Source organism: Oncorhynchus mykiss, chromosome 11 (genome assembly GCF_057628025.1).
Source record: "Oncorhynchus mykiss isolate SJ-2025 chromosome 11, ASM5762802v1, whole genome shotgun sequence".
NCBI lineage: Eukaryota > Metazoa > Chordata > Actinopteri > Salmoniformes > Salmonidae > Oncorhynchus > Oncorhynchus mykiss.
The window spans coordinates 47,953,954-47,979,564 of NC_143032.1; the positions used below are offsets into that span (position 1 = coordinate 47,953,954).

At 42.0% G+C, this 25,611-nt stretch overlaps 3 protein-coding genes across 8 annotated transcripts; 1 reads left to right on the plus strand and 2 right to left on the minus strand.

Moving 5' to 3' along the window:
* Positions 1-9,076: 9,076 nt before the first annotated feature.
* Positions 9,077-13,785, minus strand: entr1 (endosome associated trafficking regulator 1). Its single transcript, XM_021620971.3, has 8 exons — positions 13,458-13,785; positions 12,738-12,859; positions 12,109-12,534; positions 11,925-11,998; positions 10,131-10,242; positions 9,883-9,945; positions 9,654-9,793; positions 9,077-9,478 (listed from the first exon to the last, which is right to left on the minus strand). Exons 1-8 carry the CDS (start codon positions 13,501-13,503, stop codon positions 9,388-9,390), a joined length of 1,074 nt encoding a protein of 357 aa, XP_021476646.1. The 5' UTR covers positions 13,504-13,785; the 3' UTR covers positions 9,077-9,387.
* Positions 13,768-22,840, plus strand: chek2 (checkpoint kinase 2). Of its 6 annotated transcripts, none has more exons than XR_016484267.1 (15): positions 13,768-13,905; positions 15,491-15,722; positions 17,293-17,417; positions 17,532-17,664; positions 17,861-17,951; positions 18,085-18,184; positions 18,267-18,324; positions 19,101-19,165; positions 19,351-19,450; positions 19,650-19,736; positions 19,915-20,078; positions 20,318-20,436; positions 20,616-20,701; positions 20,847-20,948; positions 21,163-22,840. XR_016484267.1 is itself a non-coding variant. In XM_036934617.2 (15 exons), exons 2-15 carry the CDS (start codon positions 15,515-15,517, stop codon positions 21,253-21,255), a joined length of 1,527 nt encoding a protein of 508 aa, XP_036790512.2. In that variant the 5' UTR covers positions 13,798-13,905; positions 15,491-15,514; the 3' UTR covers positions 21,256-22,840.
* gstt2 (glutathione S-transferase theta 2) lies at positions 21,832-25,389 on the minus strand. Its single transcript, XM_021620973.3, has 5 exons — positions 25,174-25,389; positions 24,095-24,182; positions 23,852-24,002; positions 23,520-23,696; positions 21,832-23,322 (listed from the first exon to the last, which is right to left on the minus strand). Exons 1-5 carry the CDS (start codon positions 25,301-25,303, stop codon positions 23,176-23,178), a joined length of 693 nt encoding a protein of 230 aa, XP_021476648.2. The 5' UTR covers positions 25,304-25,389; the 3' UTR covers positions 21,832-23,175.
* Positions 25,390-25,611: the final 222 nt, after the last annotated feature.

Below are 25,611 nucleotides of genomic sequence, written 5' to 3' on the forward strand. Positions count from 1 at the left end.
TGGGAGTCTATTGGATGACTGGTGTGGTGTAGTTGTTGAGCGGCTTCACTGCAAGTATATTGTATGTTTTGGATATTCAATAAAATAAAAATAAAAAAACAAATGCGTCGGCGAAACGCTGAAAAAACGCCACATGCTAGAGGGAGACAGCCTCTCTCTTCCTCTCTGTTGCAGCACAAGCTTATCAAAGCCACCACACGATTGTGACAAATTCCTGGAGCAGTTCAACCTTATTGGGCACAGGGGGACGGTAGTGTGTTTTTTTCCTGGTTTACATTCACTCTTTTGCAGTTTTTACTATACCATTTCTTCCATTCTAGCCAAATTCCTCATCTGCTTACATGCGCCTCCCCTATATAGAAGTGTTTTGGTACTTCCCTTATGCGCTATGCTTATCATTGTGCTAACTTTTATTGTCAACTGGGGGGTTCGAGGCCTGAATGCTGATTGGCTGACAGCCGTGGTATATCAGATCGTATACCACAGGTATGACAAAACATTTAGTTTAACTGCTCTAATTACGTTGCTAACCAGTTTATAATAGCAATAATGCACCTCGGGGGTTTGTGATATATGGCCAACATACCACGGCTAAGGGCTGTGTCCAGGTACTCCGCGTTGCGTCGTACAAGGAATAGCCCTTAGTCGTGGTGCAGTGCCTTCGGAAAGTATTCAGACCCCCTTGACTTGTTCCACATTTTGTTACGTTACAGCCTTATTCTAAAATTGATTAAATGAAAACATCGCTATAACAATTCAATTAACTCAACATTCTCCACACAATACCCTATAATGACAAAACAAAAACCGGTTAAGACATTTTTGCACCTAAAAAAACCAACATATATAGATATATATACCTTATTTACATAAGTATTCAGACCCTTTGCTATTAGACTCAAAATTGAGCTCATGTGCACCCTGTTTCCATTGATCATCCTTGAGATGTTTCTACAACTTGATTGGAGTCCACCTGTGGTAAATGTTTTGGAAAGGCAAACACCTGTCAATATAAGGTCCCACAGTTGAGTGCATTTCAGAGCAAAAACCAAGCCATGAGGTCGAAGGAATTGTATGTACTGCTCCGAGACAAGATTGTGTCGATACACAGATCTTGTGTATTGTTGTATGACGTTGGATTAACTTTCTAATGTTTTGCGAAGGCCTTTGCTGTGATGGCCGAGAACATCCTGACAAAGATGGAGTTTTTGTTTATTTTTCTCGGGTTGTGAGGTGGACGGAATACTCTCCTCAAGTGGAGCCTTGACAACTTTTGGCACTATTTGGCCTGCTAGATACATAACATTATCAGGTACTTCTGTAGGCCTACAAAGATTGAATGTTTTTATGTTTCGTGTTCATCAAACATTTTTCTCACATGAACACGTTGCTAATGTTGAGGCACTGGAAAATATATAAAAGTGACAACATTATTGATTAGCGGATAGACTTTTATGTGTGCAATGCTCCTCACAGGGAACCATAATGTGGTCCTGTGTTTCCTTTTCATGGCTGGACCTCCCTTTATGTTGCTCCACTTGAAGCACTAATTGTTTCAGAAAGAAAAACAATGTAAATAATCACAAATGGAATTCTTAAAACACCATAACTTTTTCAACAACAATTCAAAGGGTTGTTCATTGAAAACTAGTACAACGTTTGATACGTTTCCTAGTGTGGCGCAAGATAACAAATAGGCCTACCTTCAACAATACTTAATAATGAAACTTAAACCAGAAACATTTCTGGTGTACCTTGAGGTTGATTCTGAAAGTGGTGATCTTTGATAGAAATCTGAACCTCCCTTTGCCTTGTTTCACTGCCTGTGGAGACGTGGAATCACTCCAGGCCTGCTCCTCAGACCCAGTGGCTATGACAAATGCCTCTCTGTCAAGGATGTCGTCAGCCATTTTAACTGTAAGAACTTTAGCTGGGAAAGTCACTTTTCCATGGTGTTCGGCCTCCATTGTGGGACTAGAGGTCCCAGATACGTTTTCTGTCAGTGACAGATCGCCCTTGTGAACAAATCACGGTATTATTGTAAATCTGCGAGAAATTGCCAGACACTAGAGAGCTACTACCATCAAGAACAGTCACTTGAGAGGTAGTGAAGCTTGAGCTACAGCGGCTTGATGCTCTGGATGGAAAATCATGAAGATCTCTGCTTGTGGTGGCCAAAAGTTGAGAGTAAATTCCCTCAACATATTCTGTGACCTTTTAGCAAGCCTAAGGTTCACTTTTGTAAAACCTGATTGTGCAAATACACTTCATATGGCTCACAAAGGAATCCATAATGTCAGAGGCTTCAGAACCCACATTAACTGTAGTAGTTAAATGTTCCTCTGGCATAGCTGGCAGATTTGTTTGACTGGCCAGATTACTTGTAGGAGGCTCAGGTGTGCACGCAGAAATTTGTGCAGGTAGACATCTGCTAGACCTAATGAGCACCTCGATAATTGCTTCACTGGCTTCTGACTTCAGGTCATCACTAGAGTTTCTTAATGGTTGACATTACAGTGTCACGTCCTGATCTGTTTCACCTGTCCTTGTGATTGTCTCCACCCCCTCCAGGTGTCACTTATTTTCCCCAGTGTATTTATCGCTGTGTTTCCTGTTTCTCTGTGCCAGTTTGTCGTGTATGTTCAAGTCAACCAGCGTGTTTTTCCCCCGTGCTCCTGCGTTTCTATTCGCTTTTACTAGTCCTCCCGGTTTTGACGTTTGCCTGTTTTTCTGGACTGCATTCCTGCCTGCCTGACCATTCTGCCTGCCCTGACCTCGAGCCTGCCTGCCATTCTGTAACTCTGAACTGGTTTTGACCTTTTGCCTGTCCACGACCATTCTCTTGCCTACCTCTTTTGGATTGTTAATAAACATCTTGGACTCTAACCATCTGCCTCCTGTGTCTGCATCTTGTGCCCTTATATAAAAGAGATCCAATCCTTGTGTCAGAGGGTGAAGGTATGAGCATGTTTTGACTCACCATGCTGCCAGAGAATACTGTCTCTTTTCAAATATGTTTTTCTCTGATGCAGTCTACCAGATTAAGACCACCAACACAATCCCTTGATGCTAAAATACATTTGTGTGCGAATCATGAAACCCATCCATTGTTCCTTGCTCTCTTCCCTGGCATTCTCCTGAGTCCAAAATGGCAGCAATGACTTCCCCTGGCAATGGTGCAAGGCAGGCCTCAATGTCCCTATCCTCTTTAGATGCAGTGGTCTTGGTTTGAGGTGCAGTCTGGCCAGTGACTTCAAACTGCCGCAGAGACAACAGACGCCATCTTTTCCGTGGCTTGTATGGCATTTCGCCTCCCAGTGTCACAACACACATTGCTTGATTTACCTGAGCTGGAACAGGAGATGATCAGTGAGATGTCAAAGTTAACCTGACCCACGACATCTCTGTCCACAGATCTGGACAATCCAGGTGAGCCAGAAGAGCTGGATTGATCACCCAGTGCCTGAAGAATTGTGTCCTCGGTGATCCCAAAGAGGGCATTCAAAGGATTTGCCATGGGAGCCTCTCCTCCATGTACCCTCTGCAACGAGGTCTGGGAACTTGATCAGTCTTGTCTGATGTTTACATATTGATCTCTAACAATTGTTACTTTGAATTAACCAATACTTCATTATCTAACCAATATGTAAAAGTTTGTTCTCTTACGTGTTTATACACTGTGTACAAAACATTAAGAACACCTGTTCTTTCCATGACATTGAGTGACCAGGTGAAAGCTATGATCCCTTATTGATGTCATGTGTTAAGTCCCCTTCAGTCAGTGTAGAGGAAGAGACAGGTTAAAGAAGGATTTTTAAGTCTTGAGACAATTGAGACATGGATTGTGTGCCATTCAGAGGGTAAAAGGGCAAGACAAAATATTTAAGTGCCTTTGAACAGGGTACGGTAGTAGGTGCCAGACGTACCGGTTTGTGTCAACAACTGCAGAACTGTGTCAACACAGTTTCCCGTGTTTATCAAGAATGGTCCACCACCCAAAGGACATCCAGTCAACTTGACACAACTGTGGAAAGCGTTGGAGTCAACATGGGCCAGCATCCCTGTAGAATGCTTTTGACACCTTGTAGAGTCCATGCCCCGATGATTTGAGGCTGTGCTGAAGGCAAAAGGGGAGGTGCAACTCAATATTAGGAAGGTGTTCCTAATGTTTGGTATACTCAGTGTATGTGGTGTCTGCATTCTTTACAATAAACATTTTAGTTTCTTCGCTTTGTAACCCTAACTGTCAAATGCTGTGTAATGTGTGAACAAGTTAACCTGAATGGAGTACTGGGGAAAGGAGGATACCTAGTCAGTTGTACAACTGAATGCCTTCAACTGAAATGTGTCTTCTGCATTTTTACCTTTCGATTACTGGCCCAACGCTCTAACCATTAGGTTACCTGCCGCCCATTTGGATCAAGCACACCGTTGAGGTGTGGTTAGTACCTTCTAGAAGAAGAATGTAGGGTGGGTGTGCGGGAGCTAAAATAACGTATGCCGCTGCTGCTCTTCCTCAATTATTTGCTGTGGTAACTGTGTTCGCGGATCAACACCAAGCTCTGTTCAAATTCAGTGGATGAGGAGTAGGGAGTCTTGATTCCTTGACTGCACAGAAACTTTCCACTGCGAGGCCGTGTGGGTAGAGCTTCGTCATTAAACGTCACCATGCGTGACTGCTTCAAGTGAGTGGATGAGGAGTGGGGAGTCTTGATCCCTTGACTGCACAGAGACTTTCCACTGCTAGGCCTTGTGGGTAGATCTTTGTCATTAAACTTCACCATGCGTAACTGCTTAAAGTGAGTGGTGGAGGGGTAGGGAGTCTTGACCCATTGGCAGCACATAGACTTTTCATTGCCAAGCCTCTTTGGTAGACCTTCTTCATGAAACCTCACCACACGTTCCTGAATGCTAAATTCTAATCATACTAAACAGAGTAACATCAAGTCAAAGCAGCCCATTATTTAGCAAATCCATAGACAGATAGATTAAAACCTAGCAAATAACCCAAATGACCAGAAAACCAATCTTACCTTCCCAGACTTCTCCTTCTTCTCTTCTTTTAGCTGAGCAACTGGCTCTTTTTACTTTACCTCCTTCTCCATCTGTTTCTCCTGGTGACTATCTTCCAAGTCCTGTTATAATCAAGTGTTGTTACAATCATCATAGCCTATACAAAATGAAGCTTTTTTTTACAATGTTTGTAGACATTGTAGACCATTTTTGTTGAAAACACAAACTCCAAGCTGCCAAAATAGACCTACCTTCTTTTTCGTCTGACATTAAATCACGTTTATAAAACAAAACCAACAAGTGCAGATGTGTGCTAGTGCTAGTCCAGCTAAACATGTGTGCTGTATATACCGTGGAGACAGCAGAGGGTCTGAATGGCAGAAACCAAAGTAGCCTAAGGATAAACCCATGTTGACCGTGACATCATAATGATTGATGTCATAGTGGACATTGTCATAGTGGACAATAGTGGCCCTTGACAGGAACTTGCATGCATGCAACCATGTCCCATTAAATTAGCCTAATAATGTTGTAACAACTCAAGGCCTGTTGTAGGCATAGGCCCAATAACTGGTTCTACACAGTTAGGCCTATGTGACAATATTTCCTTCATCACTCGCAAGTCAACCTATTCTTAAAAGTTAAACTTGGTCATTGATATTTTTTTAAAGACTTCTGCTATTCCTCATTCACCATTTTGTACATTCTGTCTTCATCCATGTTCATGCACTATTTTGAAGACCTTTGTGGTGACTTTGTCACAGGACTATGCTTAGTTAGATGCAACAAATATTAGCCACGATCAGAGATTCAGCACCATTCTACCGGACAGCGACTGAATCAGAATCTCACGATCTGACTTTCAGCACCACAGTGCAGAGGACAGCGGCCCTCTCAAGCGCAGTCCAATTCCTGTTACAGCAACAAACAAAAAAGTGTGCTGGGGCTCCCGTGACCTTTGGCTGAAATAAGCATTGTAGCTTTAAGTCAAATGTGGGCAAAACAAAACAAGGACATGTGCCGTCCATAGTAGGCTACAAAATCTGTAAGTTCTTATTCTAGGGCTACTTTTTACGAATATACAATAAATGGTAACGTGGGTAGGCTAACTTACTGGGTAACATGGGTTATAGGCGATTCCATAGCAAGACTAACCTACCAAGATATCAATGCACAGTTCAGTCATAAGCTAACCAAATTGGTATAGTTGTATTCAGGGGTGGAAATGGGAAGAAATCACTCTTGAAACCCTCCAATGTAAAATCCATGAATTCAACACAAAAAAACAATAATAATAATATTTAAAAAATGTAAACAATTATTCTACTCACAGAACCTAGAACTTCCTGTGGTTGGATGTATTAGATCGGGTAGTGATGGGGGGTACGCCAAATACAATGCCGTCGGGGGTACGCCAAATTCAAATGGGATTTTTTTATTGTAAAAAACAATATTCTTCACATTTTCAAACAGTCCGTTTATATTTTCCAACGGGTCTATACATTTGGGTGAGTTTTTTTCTCTCGCCTGATTAGCCTGGCTTTACTGCCAAAAATAAAATGAAACCATCTAGTGTTAAGCGAAATAACACCTCAATGTCAAATACAGGTTGCTCTCGAGGGAAACCTTAACTCTTGCGCAGACAATTTGAAATATAAGCCAGTATTTTGAGCGTGAATAAAGACGACTTTCAAGTAGTAAGACATGTATAAAAGCAATAGATACCATTAATAAGAAGGGGCTAGAAGCGTCTTATTTGGTGAGCTACCGAGTGTCTAGGACAGGCAAGCCCCATACTATTGTAGAGGTCTTAATTCTTCCTGCTGCCGCGGGGATATGGCTGGGACAATGCTGGGGGAAAAGGCCCAAAAAACTATACAGACAATGCCTTCATCAAACAACACTGTTTCATGACACATCAATGACATGGCAGGAGATGTTTTGAAACAATTGCTGCTTCGCCGTGAATTCTATGCGTTACAGCTGGATGAGTCAACAGATGTGGCGGGCTTGGCACAGCTCCTGGTATATGTCCGTTACGTTTAAGGGGGGTCAATTAAGGAAGACATCCTCTTCTGTAAACCACTGTAAACCAGGACAACATGAGAGGATATTTTTTAAGTACTGGACAGCTTTGTGACATCAAATTATTTTGGTGGTCAAGATGTGTTGGTATTTTTACTGATGGCACAAACGCCAATGCAGGGAGACATAGTGGAGTGGTAACCCGCATACAAGCAGTTGCTCCCGACACCACTTGGGTACACTGCTGCAGCATCCACCGAGAGGCTCTTGCTGCCAAGGGAAAGGCTGACAGCTTGAAATACGTTTTGGACACTACATTACAAATGATTAACTTTGTTAAAGCAAGGCCCCTGAACTCTCGTGTATTTTCTGCATTATGCAATGATATGGGCAGTGACCATGAACGCTTTTACAACATACAGAAGTGCACTTGTTATCAAGGGGCAAAGTATTGACATGGTTTTTTAAATTGAGAGACGAGCTTAAAGTTCTCTACTGACCATAATTTTCACTTGATGACAGGTTTCTCACACCACTGGCCTGTCTGGGTGATGTTTTTTCTCACCTGAATAATATGAATTACAGGGACTCTGCACAACTACATTCAATGTGCGCGACAAAATTAAGGCTTTGATTAAGTTGGAGCTCTTTTCTGTCTGCATTAAGGACAACACACAGGTCTTTCCATCAATTTATGATTTTTTGTGTGCAAATGAACTCAAGCTTACAGACGATGTCAAATGTGATATAGTGAAGCACCCGAGTGAGCTGGATGTGCAATTACGCAGGTACTTTTCCAGAAAAAAACAACACAAACAACTGGATTCGTTGTCCCTTTCAAGCCCTGCCTCCAGTCCACTTACTGATATCTGAACACGACAGCCTCATCGAAATTGCAACAAGCAGTTCTGTGAAAATTGAATTGAATCAGAATCCACTGCCAGATTTCTTGATAGGACTGTACTCACGAGTATCATGCCTTGGCAAATCGCACTGTTAAGACACTGATGCCCTTTGCAACCACATACCTATGTGAGAGTGGATTCTCGGCCTGTGTGTGGAAAACTATTTAAGACTGAGACTCTCCAATACAACCCAACATTGCAGAGTTTACGTGCATCCTTTCAAACACACCCTTCTCATTATCCTGTGGTGAGTTATTCACAATTTTTGATTAACAAATAAGGTTTTATATGTAAGATGGCTAAATAAAGAGCTACATTTATTATTATTATATTATTTGTGCGCTGGTCCTATAAGTCCTTCCCACAAGCCAGGGTGACACAAAAACTCACACTAATTCTTATGTTTAATAAATATATTGTATAGTGTGTGTGGCAGAATTACAATGATGGCAAAAAAACAACATTTGAGAGTGCGCTGACCCTGGTGCTCGAGGGGGTAGGTACGCAGCTGGAGGTTGTATGTTTGAAGGGGTACAGGACTATAAAAAGTTTGGGAACCACTGTATTAGATTATGATGGAAAGTACAAAGCCAAACGTTTCATTGTCATGTTACTGTAATACATCAGAGCAGAGGAGGCTGGTGGGTGGAGATTTGATACCATTCCATTCCAGCCATTACAGTGAGCCTGTCCTCCTATAGCTCCTCCCACCAGCCTCCTCTGTATATGTGTTGGGGGTGGGGGGCACAGAGCTACAGTAATAAGATCGAGGGTTGAGATGTATGACTGTTTCTTGTTTTGCTCTCTGCCTCCCTCCAGTGGTTAAAATAATACATGATACCAGAGATGGTTTAGAGCAGCAGTATTCAACTCTAACCAGCAGGATCCGGACCTCGTAGGGTTTCTGTATCAGTCACTCATCGCAAATACGCTCATTACTAACCAGACTTTCTGACAGTCTCAGGAAAAAGTGGATGAAATACAAATACATTAAAAGGGGATCAGAGGTCGGAAAACTTAGCCAGTAATTGAGCTAGCTACAAACGATCTCTGCTCGCATAGAATGGCTATGTTCAAGCAAAGTTTGTGGAACAAATGCAGTGTAAAATGCTCACAAAATAAAAATGACCAGCTTTGAAGGATATCTAGTCACATGTTTATTAATCACAATATTTGAGTCATATTTGACTCAGTGGTAAATACATCTGTTAGTATATATTGTTTTCAAATCACCTGTTAAAGTGATTTAAAACTAAACATTTTATGATGTACAAGTAAAAAAAAAGATGTGCACTATTTTTTTTGGGGGGGGGGTCACAAATCAGTGCCCCCACCACAACTTAAAATTCTCGTTTGAGTGTTGTGTGACACACCATAATTGCTTTCCAGGTCCTTGTTGCTGGATGGTACTAGATCTGAAATCTCTAGTGTCCTTTAAACGCCATCAGCCTTCATTATGAATCTCAGATAGGTTGTCGATGGACTGCAGCAGTTGCGATACTAGACAAAGACTCTCTGCACTTGTAAGTAATTGCCTGTGGACAGAATCAAACGGATAGCCTGAACTTGGAGCAAATACCACAATGTTTAATTAGGGGTTATGTAGAAAACCCTATGAAATTGCACATTACCCAATACCCACACAATCAATATGAGGGACTGTTTTTATCCCACCTGTATGTAGATGACACTATGGGAGAGAGGACTCACTTGATGGAAGTCTCTGCATTGAGTGCTGCTTTGTTGAGGTACTCTGAGGCCACTTGCGCATTATGTTTCATTGTATTTAAGGCAGCTGTCTCTCCGGCTCGAAGTCTCTCATTCTCATACCGGTACCCCTCTACTTGGCCCTGCAATATAAAGAGGGTCACATTATGCAATCATATGTCACTGAAGCTCACCATCGTAGTAACGCCAGCAACACCAGTAAAGGTCAAACCTGTAATTGATGCAGCTCCTGTTTGAGTTTTGATACAATGTTTTCAGCCTTAACTGCTCGTTTCTGTCAAGAAGAAAAAGGTCAAAATAATGAATTAAGACTTCATATCTCAACACAATTCTGTTTAGTAACCAATCATGACAATTTGCTTGTAATCCTATTGAGACATATTTCAGATAATCAGTGAACAAAAATGATTCTTCATCTTTGTCGAACGGATGAACTAGGAGAAAGGGACAGGTGCGCACGGTCATTAACTGCAGGTTCTGCTCGACGGAGTGGACCATGGTCTCTAAAGCCTGAGCCTCCCTCTCCTCCTGCACTCTTCTCTTGTGCAACTCATCTGTGACGTGGCGAATTCTATGGGGCAGTCAGAGAGACATGACGATGAGCATAGGTTAAACACTCTTTAAACAGCATTAACATACGGTACCAGTCAAAGGTTTGGACACACCTACTCACTCAAGGGTTATTCTTAATTGTTTTAAACTATTTTCTACATTGTAGAATAAAAGTGAAGACATCAAAACGATGAAAATACACATATGGAATCATGTAGTAACCCCCCCCCCCCCCCCAAAAAAAAGTGTTAAACAAATCGAAATATCGTTTATATTTTAGATTATTTAAAGTAGCCACCCCTTGCCTTGATGACAACTTTGCACACGCTTGGCATTCTCTCAACCAGCTTCACCTGGAATGATTTTCCAATTGTCTTGAAGGAGTTCCTACATATGCTGAGCACTTGTTGGCTGCTTTTCCTTCACTCTGCGGTCCAACTCATCCCAAACCATCTCAATTGGGTGGGGGTCAGGTAATGGTGGAGGCCAGGCCAGGTCATCTGATGCAGCACTCATCACTCTCCTTCTTGATCAAATAGCCCTTACACAGCCTGGAAGTGTGTTTTGGGTCATTGTCCTGTTGAAAAACAAATGATAGTCCCACTAAGCCAAAACCAGATGGGATGGTGTCACCAGCAAAGCACCCCCACACCTCCTACTCCAGGCTTCATGGTGGAAACCACACATGTAGAGATCATCCGTTCACCTACTCTGCGTCTCACAAAGACACGGCTGTTGGAACCAAAAATCTCAAATTTGGACTCATCAGACCAAAGGACAGATTTCTAATGTCCATTGCTTGTGTCTCTTGGCCCAAGCACGTATTTTCTTCTTATTGGTGTCCTTTAGTAGTTGTTTCTTTGCAGCAATTTGACCATGAAGGCCTGATTCACGCAGTCTCCTCTGAAGAGGTGATGTTGAGATGTATCTGAAGCAATTTCTGAGGCAGGTAACTATAATGAACTTATCCTCTGCAGCAGAGGTAACTGTGGCGGTCCTCATGAGAGCCAGTTTCATCATAGCGCTTGATGGTTTTTGTGACTGCACTTATTTGTGACTGCACTCACAGTTATTGAAATTTTCCATATCAACTGACCTTCATGTCTTAAAGTAATGATGGACCGTCGTTTCTCTTTGCTTATTTGGGCTGTGCTTACCATAATATGGACTTGATCTTTTACCAAATAGGGCTATCTTCTGTATACCACCACTACCTTGTCACAACACAACTGATTGGTTCAAATTCACTAAGGAAAGAAATTCAACAAATTAACAAGGCAAACCTGTCCATTGAAATGCCTTCCAGGTGACTACCCCATGAAGCTGGTTGAGAGAATGCCAAGAGCGTAAAAGCTGTCAAGGCAAAGGGTAGCTACTTTGAAGAAACTCAAATATAAAATATGTTGATTTGTTTGACATGTTTCCATGTGTTATTTCATAGTTTTGATGTCTCCACTATTATTCTACAATGTAGAAAATAGTACAAATAAAGAAAATCCCTGGAATGAGTAGGTGTGTCCAAACTTTAGACTGTATGTGTACAGTTTACATCTTAAATGTACATCTAAAGAGTAATATTCAAAGCATTACTCCCATGCCATAACATAATATAGGCTTTAACACCGTCCCTTAAACACTTCTCATGCACCGGGTAGGTCTGTACTCTGCAGACCATATCAACTGGCAATTCTATCCACCTACCTTCGATCATCATACTCAGACTTTTTCACAAGATCTTTAATGTGCTTCCTGAGCTGCGCATTTTCCTCCCTCAGCTTAAAAAGAGAAACAGAAATAATCAAAATAAAGGACTTGTGACTAATCCCATGTGATATCCAATCACACGTGTGCATCTGTAAGCAAAGCCTTGAGAGAGGAAAATGACCTTTTGTTGATCCCTATTGCCATTCTCGGTACTACTCTTCTTGGTCTTGTAGGTGAGCTCTGCCATTGATGTCTCGTCATCTCCCTCATAATTCACTGGGGCCCGTCTGGACTGGTGGGCCTCTGGTGAGAATTCTTCATCCACCTGCCATAGGGAGGATGAAGTCTCCTCTTCTTCCTCTGTGCACAGGGAGGACTGACCAGAGTATGTGCTGCTGTCTGCTGCTGCAGTGCCACACAGTCCAAACTCATGTGCCTCCTCAATGGCTGATGGCTGGTAACTCCCAGCCCACTCCTCCTTAGTGTCATTTTCCAGAAATTGAGGAAACGGTGTGTGGTCCATGTAAAACTGACCCTGGAAGTCTTGATCGAAGCTCTTCGGGGCAGTATATTCCCCCTCTGCCAGGAATGTGCTCCCATATGCTTTCTACAACACATGAAGCAGCAGTAAGGTAAGTTACATTCACACCAAAATTCCACCAAAAGTAATATTCTTAACAGTCTGACCAGGCCTTGTATATCATGCTGTGACTTTTTCCAAGGACATAACAACTCATTCCATGCATAGGCTTTGTAACAGTTAATCTCTGGGGTTTAATGTAAGACTGGTTCATTTTAAATGTTCAGCACCTTTCGCGTTGAGTAATTCTTCTCATCTGGATCCCCTTTCATATCTGGGTACTGGTTTTTACTGCGGATGAACTCTTTGAAGGAGAAAGGATTCATCTCCTCTCCATCTTCTCTGACTTCATCTATGAAATAAGACATGTCGGTAAATATTTGGATGATAGTTATTTTCAAACTGTCTGGCTGCCATTATTGGAGAAATACAAAAGTTGGATTTTGTTGTGGATGTGTAGGGGCCAATACCCCGTCCTACTCCAGCAACAAGTGCCATGGAATTTGTAAATCCAGATTGTCTCACTAAAGGGCAGCACTGTGCCAGGGCAGGGTGCCTGGGTCATGGAGTTCTTAGACCAGAGGTATCATGGAGTTCTTAGACCAGAGGTAAGAGTGCCTCCCTAATGGCCCTCCAACACCATGCCAGCAGAAATAACTCTGATCCTGGTACCAACCATGCCAAACCCAGCACTAGACACTTGTAACACAAATTAATGAACCATTGCACCATCACTTGCTGATCACTCTTCGATGGTGCTGAACAGATGTGCCCCTGTCTCAGGTAGATGAGATGTGTGTTATTGCATCCAATGATGTGAATATCAAGTAGCCTATGTCTATGGTTGCATGCATCATGTCATTTGAATACTGGATCAGCTAGATATAGCTAGTCTATAACCTACAACTGAATATTGGACAGATGGATTTGCTGTGGAAGTAACAACTTACCAACTTCGATTATATTGTTTTTTTCAGAGGTTTTATGCTTTGCCATGTTGACGGTGAACCAGTCAATCGGTGATGGTATGAGCGGTTGTCAGCTAACTTCAGCGGCTAACGCGTTGTTAGCTAGCTAACACGGACAGTTTACGTTACCAAGCTAGCTTGCTGAAAACAATGAAATAATGTACTAGCAAATTACTGGATGTAGACGAAATTACTTGTCATACGAAAGATAATTGATGAAAATGACATATTTTAGACGTGGTTGTTGTTCGTCAGCTGTGTGCGTCGATGCGCCAAAGGTTTGCTAGCTGCTGAAAATCACGTGGACAATCCTAAACTTCTCACTGGCTACGATTCAGATGACGTTTTAGGGAAAATAAACAACATTTCCCAGGAGTCGATCCGATTTCCCGGCAAATTTTACACGTGCCGCGATTCATTCGAAATCCCGGTAAGTGTAAAAATGTATTTGATTAAATTGTCATTCTCATACATGTTTAAAATATTGCCCTGGTCAGTTGCACACGTCATAGTCGGCGAGTCGTCACCTTTATTCGGTTAGTAAACAACCACTTAATTTCGCCGTCGTGCTAGCTAGACTAGCTAGCTAACTACAACGGAAATGATTAGGACACTTGTGAAACTGATTTTGATTTGCTTTATTAGGGCTTGGTGAGGATAAAAATACAGTTAACTCGCATGACAGGTTAGTCAATAACACTGCTGGCAAGAAACGATAGACGTATTTGTAAATAGATGGAGCATGTTGAATGAATTACACACAGCTAGCTAGGTAGCCAGAAGATTCTGACCCTTCCTTTATGCTTGTTTACACTTAGCTGCACTACTGGGGTCGGAACGCCATCATGGTTATGAGTAAGACATTACAGAGCTGGTGCGAGATATTTTCGGAAATGTATTTCAATGCAGGGGTTGGATATGCCAATGTACTCCCAATTGGACCTTTATCCAAACTGATACTTAGAGAAGATTGAAATACTTCTAGTTTTTCTGGAAAACGGACCATCTTCAAGCTAGCTAACAGTAGCCACAGCAGCCATTATGGAATGGCTTACTCACCTTGAACAACAAAGGAGCTGACTGGCTGAAACTGCCATTCCAAGATGGTTGTGGTGGCTACTAGCTGGCATGAGGACGAAAAGGACACTCTTTTCCGTTAAAAACTAGAAGTATCTATCTGGGGCGGCAGGTAGCCTAGAGTGAAGATTTTTTTATTTTTTTTACCTTGTCAGCTCTGGGATTTGATCTTGCAACCTTTCGGTTACTAGTCCAACGCTCAACCGAAAGGTTGCAAGATCAAATCCCCGAGCTGACAAGGTAAAAAAATCTGAACATGGCAGTTAACCCACTATTCCTAGGCTGTCATTGAAAATAAGAATTTGCTCTTAACTTACTTGCCTAGTTTAAATAAAGGTAAAAAAATAAAAATAACTTACTTGCCTAGTAAAAAAAAAAAAATAATCTTCTCGACGTAGCAGTTTGGATAAAGGTACAATTTGGAGGACAGTGGCATAGGGTTAGAATATTCTGGCTAGCTACAAGAGTTGCCACGATTATGGATTTTCCAGACTCAGTGCATTTTTGAAATTTTATTTGACCTTTATTTAACTAGGCAAGTCAGTTAAGAACAAATTCTTATTTTCAATGACGGCCTAGGAACAGTGGGTTAACTGCCTGTTCAGGGGCAGAACGACAGATTTGTACCTTGTCAGCTCGGGGATTTGAACTTGCAACCTTCCGGTTACTAGTCCAACGCTCTACCCACTAGGCTACCCTGCCGCATGATGAATACATGGGCAGATCATTCAAACCAACCAATCAACCAACCAACCAACCAACCAACCAATCAATCTATCTTTCATTCATATTCATAATGCACGGGGGGGGCTAGGATTCTCAGATGCAAGTTATACATGAGGACTTTGCTTAGTTTACGGACGTGGAAAATTTACGGACGTGGAAAATTGAAAGATGCCATGATAACCTGAATGATGTTTTATTATTTACTTTAATAGACTGACTGAGGAGAAATATTGACCATGTCCCAGGAGAAGCCAGATGCTGGCAGCCAGACACAGTCGCAGCCTCAGACTCAGTCCCAGAGTGGCTCCAGCTCCTCCTCTGGGTCAGGCACTGTCAGCTCAGTGGACACCATCCCTGTTAGGGACCTTGGCTCCATACCAGAAGAGCCTGAGCCACAGCCATGGGGTCGCCTGCTGCCTATGCAGAGAGGCTTCAGAGCCCACGGTGAGTGCAACCACAAGACATGCCCTGGTTTTCTGGGTAGATAGCCCAAACTGAAGGTATCCTGTGACAGTCATGGAATTTTTGGATGACAGATATTGGGTCAGCCAAATGATCGGGGTCACCGTTTTAATCGTTTGAATAGCCAAAAGAATAGACGCACATTTTCGCCTCTGCTCTGCTCCTGACTGTATGTGCTACTGCAGCAGTAGGGATGGGGGCGTAGCCCAAGGAAACCGAAGACCGTTTGTTACGACACCTTGCTGTTTCAGCCATAGAGATCCATTCTAATTCCTAATTCTATGGTTTCAGCAAGGGGCAACTAGGTTTGATCACGTTGTAGAGTCCATGTTACAGCAGAAACGGACTCAACTGCACAAATGTTCGGCTGGCAATTTTTTTGGGGGGGGCCATTATGACTGTTCTTTTATTTTCATAAAGGTCTTCATCCATAACCGTCGGTTATACAGTGATTGTGCCAGTCTTACCTTCAGGATTAGCTATGGAATTGTAACACGATATGTGATGGCTCCATATCTATCTGGCGTTATGGCTTAGCTTCTGGAAAATGCTGCTACACATTTTTCAACTAACCTGGTCTTGGAAATGCTTTCTTCGTTTTGATTCAGAAGAAAGGTGTATCTTATAAATGTTTGTGTCTAGTTACAGGTGGTTTTACCAACAACAACAAAAAAAACAGGGGAAAATTCTGGAAGCTGTAAAAATCCATGTTTTTGTACTGTGCGAGGAGCTTAGCCGCTGCACAGCTAGCGTTTCCCAGCATCTTTGCGCTAGTCGGTTCTATGCAGCCAACGTGTAGAAGTAGATGACCGTGCGTCACACAGTGCAGCCAAAACAAAGATCTACACACATGCCATTTTTCACTCGATACAAAACATGGATTTTAAAATCTTTCTGAATTTCCTCTGGTTTTTTGAAGAACCACTTGCAACTGGACACGGACATTTCTAAGATACTTTCTTACTTTTCAATTTAGAAGAAAAGTGTATCAACAAGACTAGGTATAAAAAAATTTAAAAAATATAGCAGTGTTTTCTATTAGCTAAGCTGTCAACCCAGATATGGAGCCGTCACATATCGCGTTACAATTCCGTCGCTACTGTAGGCAGTGAATACAGGGGCACGTTTAGTTATTGAACGTTTTGCTACAGTTTGTACTGAACGAAACGTTTTCCCACCACGGTGCGCACCATTCCTCAACATTTTTTGAGGTATATTTGATCCCGTTTGTGTGTGGCGGGGTGGGATCTGCTCAATATGGGTGTGACCATTTGAAATGTCAAACTACTGCAGCAGCACACTGTACAAAATCGCCCTCTGAGCCGCCGTAATCAGTCATCAAAATGTTCTTCAACTGGTCATTCAGAACAGCACGGTTTCCGTTCAATTGAACAACGTTGTGTCCTGCTGAACGCGGTCCATGTGGGAACTGTGCGCGCCTGTGTGCAGTTTGCTTTGTTTGTGTGAGATTCTTTGTATTTCTCAACTAGCAGCATTAGCATCTGTGTATTCTCTTCTCTATTGAAGTGATGGTGTTTGACTTTTTTTTCAGACTGTGTTGAGGACGACACTTGGTTTGGCCGGGACAGTAAATGTAACTATTGCTTTGATGACCCCATACTGAAGAAATCGCCCAGATTTGCTACGTACAGCAAAAAACACTTCCGAATATTCCGAGTAGGTCTATTCATTTGACAAAATGATGTATTTCATGTTTTTGTTTAACAGTAGTAAAATAGTTTTGTTCGCAATGTTTGCTCAAGTGATGACGGTCAGATCGTTACCTTGCAGGAGCAGAACATTGTCTATGTCTTTGACAACAGTGGCAATGGCACGTTTGTTGACGGTACAATTCTTGGGAAAGGAAAAACTTTGCCTCTAGCAAACAATGCGGTGCTGTCCCTAGCTGAGGAACGCCATAAAGGTAACCTTGTTACAGAGTTTTATTTTCAAGTCATTTCTGTTTTAGGTCACTGATACTCAAAAGTCTTAGCATTCCACTATATTTATTCCCTGTCACTCTCAACATTAAGTATACAGCATCATTCCCTTATTGGTGATGCCGGTTTTAGTTTTTTGCATTTACAATCCATGAGATTGATAGTTTCTTCCCTCATTAGTGTTTGTGTTCATTGATCTCATGGCGGATGAACAGTCCAACCTCCCCAAAGAGTTCAGTGAGAAATACCTGATTACCAGAAAGATTGGAGCGTAAGTGAGCATTTTGATTCATTTCAACTTGTGAATTTTCTGCAAAAATCCAGATTTTCGATTTGAATTACAGAGTGACATTCTAGTATGATCAATGTGTGTAAACGTGGCTGATAACGATTTGTTGTACCAGTGGTGTGTGCGGGGAAGTGAAGCTGGCCTTTGAGAGGGCCACTTGCAAAAAGGTGGCTGTGAAGACCATCAACAAGAAGGACTTCCCAGCATCTGTCGGCGTAAGTCTTTTCACCATTTTCCCCGTTTCCTAGTTGATGAATGTTACTGCAATAAAAGGAACTCTTCTTTGTGCAATTCTAGACTGCCACACGAAATGCGGAACGAGAGATCCAGATCCTCCAAAGGATAAACCATGTAAGTAAGTAATCATTGTCATTTTTAATAGCCTGTTTATACACTGAGTTGTACCAAACATTATGAGCACCTGCTCTTTCCATGACTGATCAGGTAAATCCAGGTGAATGCCTTGATCCCTAATTGGTGTCACCTGTTGAATCCACTTCAATCAGTGTCGATGAAGGGGAGGAGACGGGTTAGGGAAGGATTTTTAATTTTAAGCCTTGAGACGTGGATTGTGTACGTGTGCTGTAAATGGGCGAGACAAAATATTTAAGTGCTGTTGAACGGGGTATGGTAGTAAGTGTCAAGAACTGCACCGCTGCTGGGTTTTTCACCGTCAACAGTTTCTTGTGTGCATCGAGAATGGTCCACCACCCAAAGGACATCCAGCCAAATTGACACAACTGTGGGAAGCATTGAAGTCAACATGGGCCAACATCCCTGTGGAACGACATCTTGTAGAGTCCATGCCCTGACGAATTGATGCTGTTCTGAGGGCAAAAGGGGGGGTGCAACTCAATATTAGGAAGGTCTTCATAATGATTTTACACTCAGTGTACATCTATAATGTATTATGCTGTAATGACTGCCAAGGAAAGGAGCCTAGTACATTTTTCTTGGGGGGGGGTAGTCAAATACCATAAAAGTAGTCATTTTCAACTTGTGTTTTCTACTGGACAAAGCCACAATCATAACATGTTTTTTTTTTTTTTTTTTACATATTCAACCTGTATGTATGTATGTAGTATTTGCCTGCAATTTTTCTGTGTAACTTTTTCCTCCTGTCTATTCCAGCCATGTCTGATCAAAACAGAAGACTTCTTCCAAACAGACGACTCATACTACATTGTTTTAGAGCTGTGAGTTTAGTATTTAATTCAAGCAGACACTTTTTTAATATATTTTTATCAATGGCAAACCAGTATCATTACATTGCATGTAATATTTTCTGTAGCCCATCTCAGAAGTACAATTTTCACAAGCATCGTATTTCCTTTCCCCTTCGATTTATTCTGTTTCAACTGACCGCATGTATGTGTTTCAGCATGGAGGGCGGGGAACTCTTTGATAGGGTCAAAAGCAAGAACCAGATAGAGGAGTCAATTGCCAAGCTCTATTTCTACCAGATGTTGAAAGCAGTAGAGGTGGGTGGATTGATGTATTTCTCAATTTTTTTTTCCCATTTCCCAATTTCTAGAAGAGTGGTAGGCTTTATTAAATAGGCTCTGCTGTGATGTCAAAATACGCCATAACTATCTTGTTTTATACTGGAGATAGTTACTGTCACTTGAGTAGTTTTACACTGCTTCCTTATGCTGGTTTATTTCACATTCCTTCCACTAGTATCTTCACAACAATGGCATCATCCACAGAGACCTCAAACCTGAAAATGTGCTGCTTTCGTCTCAGGATGATGTTTGTGTCATCAAGGTAAGATTTGTCAAGTCATCATGTGGGTAATTTTCCCACAATAATTGAACATGGTAGATGAAGTGTAAGTGAGGGTAGATAGTTATCCACCTGGAAACTCATTGTCTTCCTGAAGTGGGGGTGGGGGGACTGAAAGCTTGGTTGAAGAGTGACAGGCCTCTCTCTCTCTATGTGACAGATCACAGACTTTAATCAGTCCAAGATACTGGAGGAGTCTGCCCTGATGAGGACCCTTTGTGGAACACCCACATACCTTGCACCTGAGGTGTTCACCGACGCAGTCACCGTGGGCTACAGCAGAGCCGTAGACGCCTGGAGTTTAGGGGTCGTCCTGTTTGTGTGGTAGGGATCCATACTACTGATGGCAGGGTAACATCAATGACAGTGCTGCGTGCTCTGACTAGTAGGAAGTGCCATGTAACTTGTTTCTGTCAACATTTAAAGAGAATTGTAATGCAATTATTTCAATTAATTTGCAAATAACTTGGGCCAAGATTACTTTTCAACAGCACGCAAGGTTTTCCTGTTCACAGATTCACATAATTTATTAAACTGGAGCTTACTTCCTGTCTCCCTCACAGCTTGGCAGGCTATCCCCCGTTCCACCCTAATGCACAAACGGGTTTGTCAGTCAGGGATCAGATCACGCAGGGAATTTATACATTTATTCCATCCAAATGGGACGGCATCTCGGATGATGGTAAGAGACTACTGTCAATCCTGTTTGGCTCTGTCATGTGTGTTAGAGCACATAGAAATTCGAAAACAGATTATTCCTGTCTCAGGTTGGGAAAGAACTTTGGGTACTTTACTACAGTCGTATTGATAATTCCTTAAATGCTGTCCCAATAGTTATTTTACTTATCCAATCATGTCTAGCGAAAGACGTCGTGAAGAGGCTGCTTGTAGTGGACCCCAATGCCCGCCTCACCATTGAGGAGGCTTTACACCATCCCTGGCTGATGGTAAGAGCTTTATTGCCGTCTCTCATTGCCTGGCCCTACTGCCATCAAGGCGGGTACGTTTACTGGATGGAGGGGTATTTGGGGCTAGGCAGTGTTGTAAGTGGCAACAGTGAATAATCTCTGGTCCCATCAATCTCCGTCTCAGGATGAGGCCATGAAGGAGACTGCTGAATGCATCATGTACCCCAAGGACTCCGGAGATGCCACAGCGGCTGATGCCACAGCAGACTCCGTAGACACCACAGTAGTGAGAAACGATGTCATTCTACTGCAGCAGTGTTTCCCACCCCTCTCCTGGGGGGACCACTAGACAGTTCATATTTTTGTTGTAGACCTGCACCGACACAGCTGATTTAACAAAGGTCTTGGTGATTAGTGATTCCGTGTAGGGTTAGAACACACCCACACACAGAGAGAGGGGTGTTGCTAACAAAATTGAACTATGGCTCTTGTTACTTTAGGCTTCAACTACAAAGAGGTCAAGAGAAGATGATGATGATGATGAGCAGCAGCCGGCAAAGAGGAGACCAGGCCCATCCACAGAGGCAACATGAGTCACATTTCATCCTCATCACCACATTGGAGACCCCTCCCCCCCAGGTAGTTTTCCACCGGCAATTTGGCCCCCTGGAAATCTACCAGTATATTGTATTTTATCACACTTCTATTGCTACATTTCCATTAACTTGTCAAATGATTTTAGAACGTTCGAATAGAAAAATAGATGCGACAATTGCCTGCTGCGGTGCGTTTCCATTGAACTCTTCTGACGATAGAAACAGCTATATGTAATGGTCACACATACAAAAAAAAAACGTTTATAATAAAACATTAAGTGTTTCCATTAATAAATTGGCCACAGCCTGTATTCCCTCCCACCTATATGTTTTATGTCTCAGGTAGCCTGCAAAAGCCAGCATGGATAGAATGCAAGAATTGCCATATTTTAATAATTCTCATGTGCCAACATATCACCATGGTGAAACTTGCATCCAGCCAACCAGAATAGCATTCAGGCTTTCTTGAAAGTACAGACAATTGTCCTGCAAAGAAACATAATTTTTATAGTTGAAAAACAGATTGAGCAAGCAGTAGGCATTTCGAATTAAATGTGAAGTGGAGCTTCCAAATTCGGCAATCGTCATTTATTAGAAAAACAACTTTTCCATCAAGTTCGAGAAACGTCAAATCCACCCGTCGAAACAGATAAAAATGTTGATCTTTAGAAGATGTCATCTATAGCTGCCGTTTCCATTACATCATGGTGCAATCATCTGAAATGTACTTGATTAACGTTACTATACACTGAACAAAAATATAAACGCAACCATTTGATTTTACTGAGTTACAGTTCATATAAGGAAATCAGTCAATTGAAATGAGGTTCTAATCTATGGATTTCACATGACTGGGAATAGAGATATAGATCTGTTGGTCACAGATACCTTTAGAAATATGGGCCTCAGGATCTCGTCACAGTGTCTCTGTGCATTCAAATTGCTATCAATACAATTTTATTTTGTTTGTTGTCCGTAGCTTATGTCTGCACATACCATAACCCCACCGCCACCATGGGGCACTGTTCACAACTGCTCGCCCAGACGACGCCATACACGTGGTCTGCGGTTGTGAGGCCGGTTGGACGTACTGCTAAATTGTCTAAAACGGAGGTGGCTTTTGGTAGAGAAAGTCATATTCAATTCTCTGGCAACAGCTCTGGTAGACATTCCTGCAGTCACCATGCTAATTGCGTGCTCCCTCAACGGCATTGTGTTGTGTGACACAACAGCACATTTTGGAGTGGCCTTTTATTGTCCCCAGAACAAGGTGCACCTGTGTAATGATCATGCTGTTTAATCAGCTTCTTGATATGCCACAACTGTCAGGTGGATGGATTATCAACACATTTGAGGGAAATAATACTTTTGTGCGTATGGAACATTTCTGGGATCTTTTATTTCAGCTCATGAAACATGGGACCAACACTTTACATGTTGCGTTTATATTTTTGTTCAGTGTACATGTTGATTTCCAACTTGTGGGCACATACTGAGCTATGTCTACTGGAAATGTCCTCCTGTTTTGTAAATAATTGTCTTTGTACAGCTACTGTTGAATAAACAAACATTTTCCACTGGTTTTTATTGTTATGCATCCATTCATTCTAGGCAGTTGTATGTCATTGAAAATATATTACTCTTCTAGATAATATTTGATATTATCTTACTCTATTCAACATTTCCCATCTCCACTCCAGATCAAGGTTCATAATGCTGAACCATCTAGCTAGTAATTTTGTAGCATATCACACAGAGGTTAATGTAAGGCACTGATCACTCTCCCATTGAGCCTATAAACAACCTCAATCTCGAGGTCAACATGGACAGCACAAACATAATCCGTATAGACATCTGGTAGTAGTGTTGCTTTCAAGCATTGTGCAAGCTTTTATATCAAACTATATTGAGATTATTTCATAGCTTTGCTTTGGACCTGTCCCGGAGACTGTACAGCACTGTGTGTGCCTTGCCAAAGGAATCACCCAGCGCAGACTGGACACGACTTTTCCAGCTCAACAGCTTGGGACGATCCTTCAGGATGTCTCTGCCGCCACCTAGGGGCTGAGAGCAAAGCAGTCAATTCATTTAGTAGGCTGAAATGGGTAGCAACCCATACATCAAAATGTATTGTAAGTGGTCAAACAGACAGTCTGAGATTTGACATTCCTGACTACATTGTAGGACCATTTTCTCAGCAGAGGTGGCTGGTTCACCCAGTGGCTAAGCTCTGATGGACCAGTTGACCCACTGCTCCTCACCTGCATGAGTTCACACACGGCCAGCAGGTCAGCCAGGCTGATGTCATCTCCACAGAGGAAGGGCTGTCTCTTGAGGAACATGTTCTCCAGCTTCTCCAGAGTGTCACTCAGGTCTGCCAACGCCCGCTCCACCTTCAGTGGGTCTGCTGGCTGCCCTGTCATATGGGGCAGTAAAACCTACAAAGCAGCGATGCGTGCCATCAACAACAACCACAGAACATAACAGTAAAATTATATTGCATAAATGTGTAATACCCTGCAAAAAGATGGCTGTGGGACTAGGCTACATTTCACCTACCAAATGACAGTAGTGCTCCATGAGCAAGCCTTACCTCCATGAGAAAGACCTTGGCCGCATGTGGCCGGGTGTTGGTATGGTGCCAGGCTGTGTATTCATCCACTCTCGCCCTCCTCTCTGGGTGGTGTGGGTACCAGTTACCTGGGACATCATATTTGGTGGCCAGGTATTTTAATATGGCATCACTGTAACAAGATGAGGGAGGGGAAATGCCCCTTTTATTTTTTTTCATTTTCAACAAAAAAAAATTAACTACAGAGTGAATGAAGAGTGTTACCTCTCAGTCAGAACAAAGTCATTGTCGACCATTACAGGGACCTTCTGCATGGGATTGAGTTTTGTATACTCTGGTGTCCTATTCTCCCCTATATATAAACAAAGGTATTGAGATACAGTATGTTAATTACATTTCTTTGAGGTATTGGTTTATGCATGGAGAAATATTGAACAAAAATAAATGCAATATGCAACAATTTCAACGTTTTTAAGAAGCCGGATGTGGAGGTCCTGGGCTGGTGTCGTTACACATGGTCTGTGAGGCGGGTTAGACGTACTGCCAAATTCTCTAAAATGACAGATGCAGTTTATAGTAGAGAAATTAACATTAAATTCTCTGGCAACAGCTCTGGTGGACATTCCTGCAGTAAGCATGCCAATTGCATGTTCTTTCAACTTGAGACACATGTGGCATTGTATTGTGTGACAAAACCTACACATTGTAAAGTGGTCTTTTATTGTCCCAGCACAAGGTGCACCTGTGTAATGAGCGTGCCCTTTAATCCACTTTTGATATACCACACCTATCAAGTGGATGGATTATTTTGGAGAAACACTCACTAACAGGGATGTAAACAAATGTGTGCACAAAATTTGAGAGAAATAAGCTTTTTGTGCATATGGAACATTTCTGGGATTTCTATTTCAGCTCATGAAACATGGGACCAACACTTTACATGTTGAGTTTCTATTTTTGGTCAGTGTATTTGTCCAAATTTGAAGACATGGACGATTGTGAAATAATAGCATACTGTTGTCATTCTGAATAGCTAGTTAGCTAGCTAGTACACATTCGGGACAACTATTAACAAAAAACACGCGTTTTGCTGTGCAGAGTAGGACAAAGTTCAAGGTACAGTAGGTCTAAGTTCAATGCAGGACAGAGCAGATACATTTAACTTTTTAAACAATGTCGCGCTCAGTCTCTTTATAAATATATCAAACCTATATATGCATTTCCAATTAACATTAACAATCTTGCTTTAGTAGCAACCAAAACGATAGATATAATGATTGCATATTTAACGTTAGCTAGATGATGTTGGTAACTAACGTTCGCCTAGCCCGCTTGAAACTCACCTTTTCGTATTGCAACTGTTTTCACCTTGTGTGGAATTTTATTGCAGTTAAGAAATATATGTATTGCTCTACATGGTTGAGACAATAAATCTAAATACACTACTAGTTCTACGGCCTTTCTACCAGCCATGATAAACGTATTTGTATTGCTTGCCAACGTTAGCTAGGCACTGTAGGCTACTAGTATTTTGCCAGCAGCACAAATTATGTCACTTTGTAGGGTAATGACGAAACCTTCCAAGTAAAAGCCCCCGTTTCAAACCATTGCAATGTGGATAACTAATTCAAATTGTATTGAATTTTAATCAATGGCCACTTTAATTGTGTCAACATGAAAATGCAAGAAGTAATTTCTGAAAACAAATGAAAAATGTGGCGGCAGGCAGCCTAGCGGTTAAGAGCGTTAGGCCAGTAACCAAAAGGTTGCTGGTCCGAGTC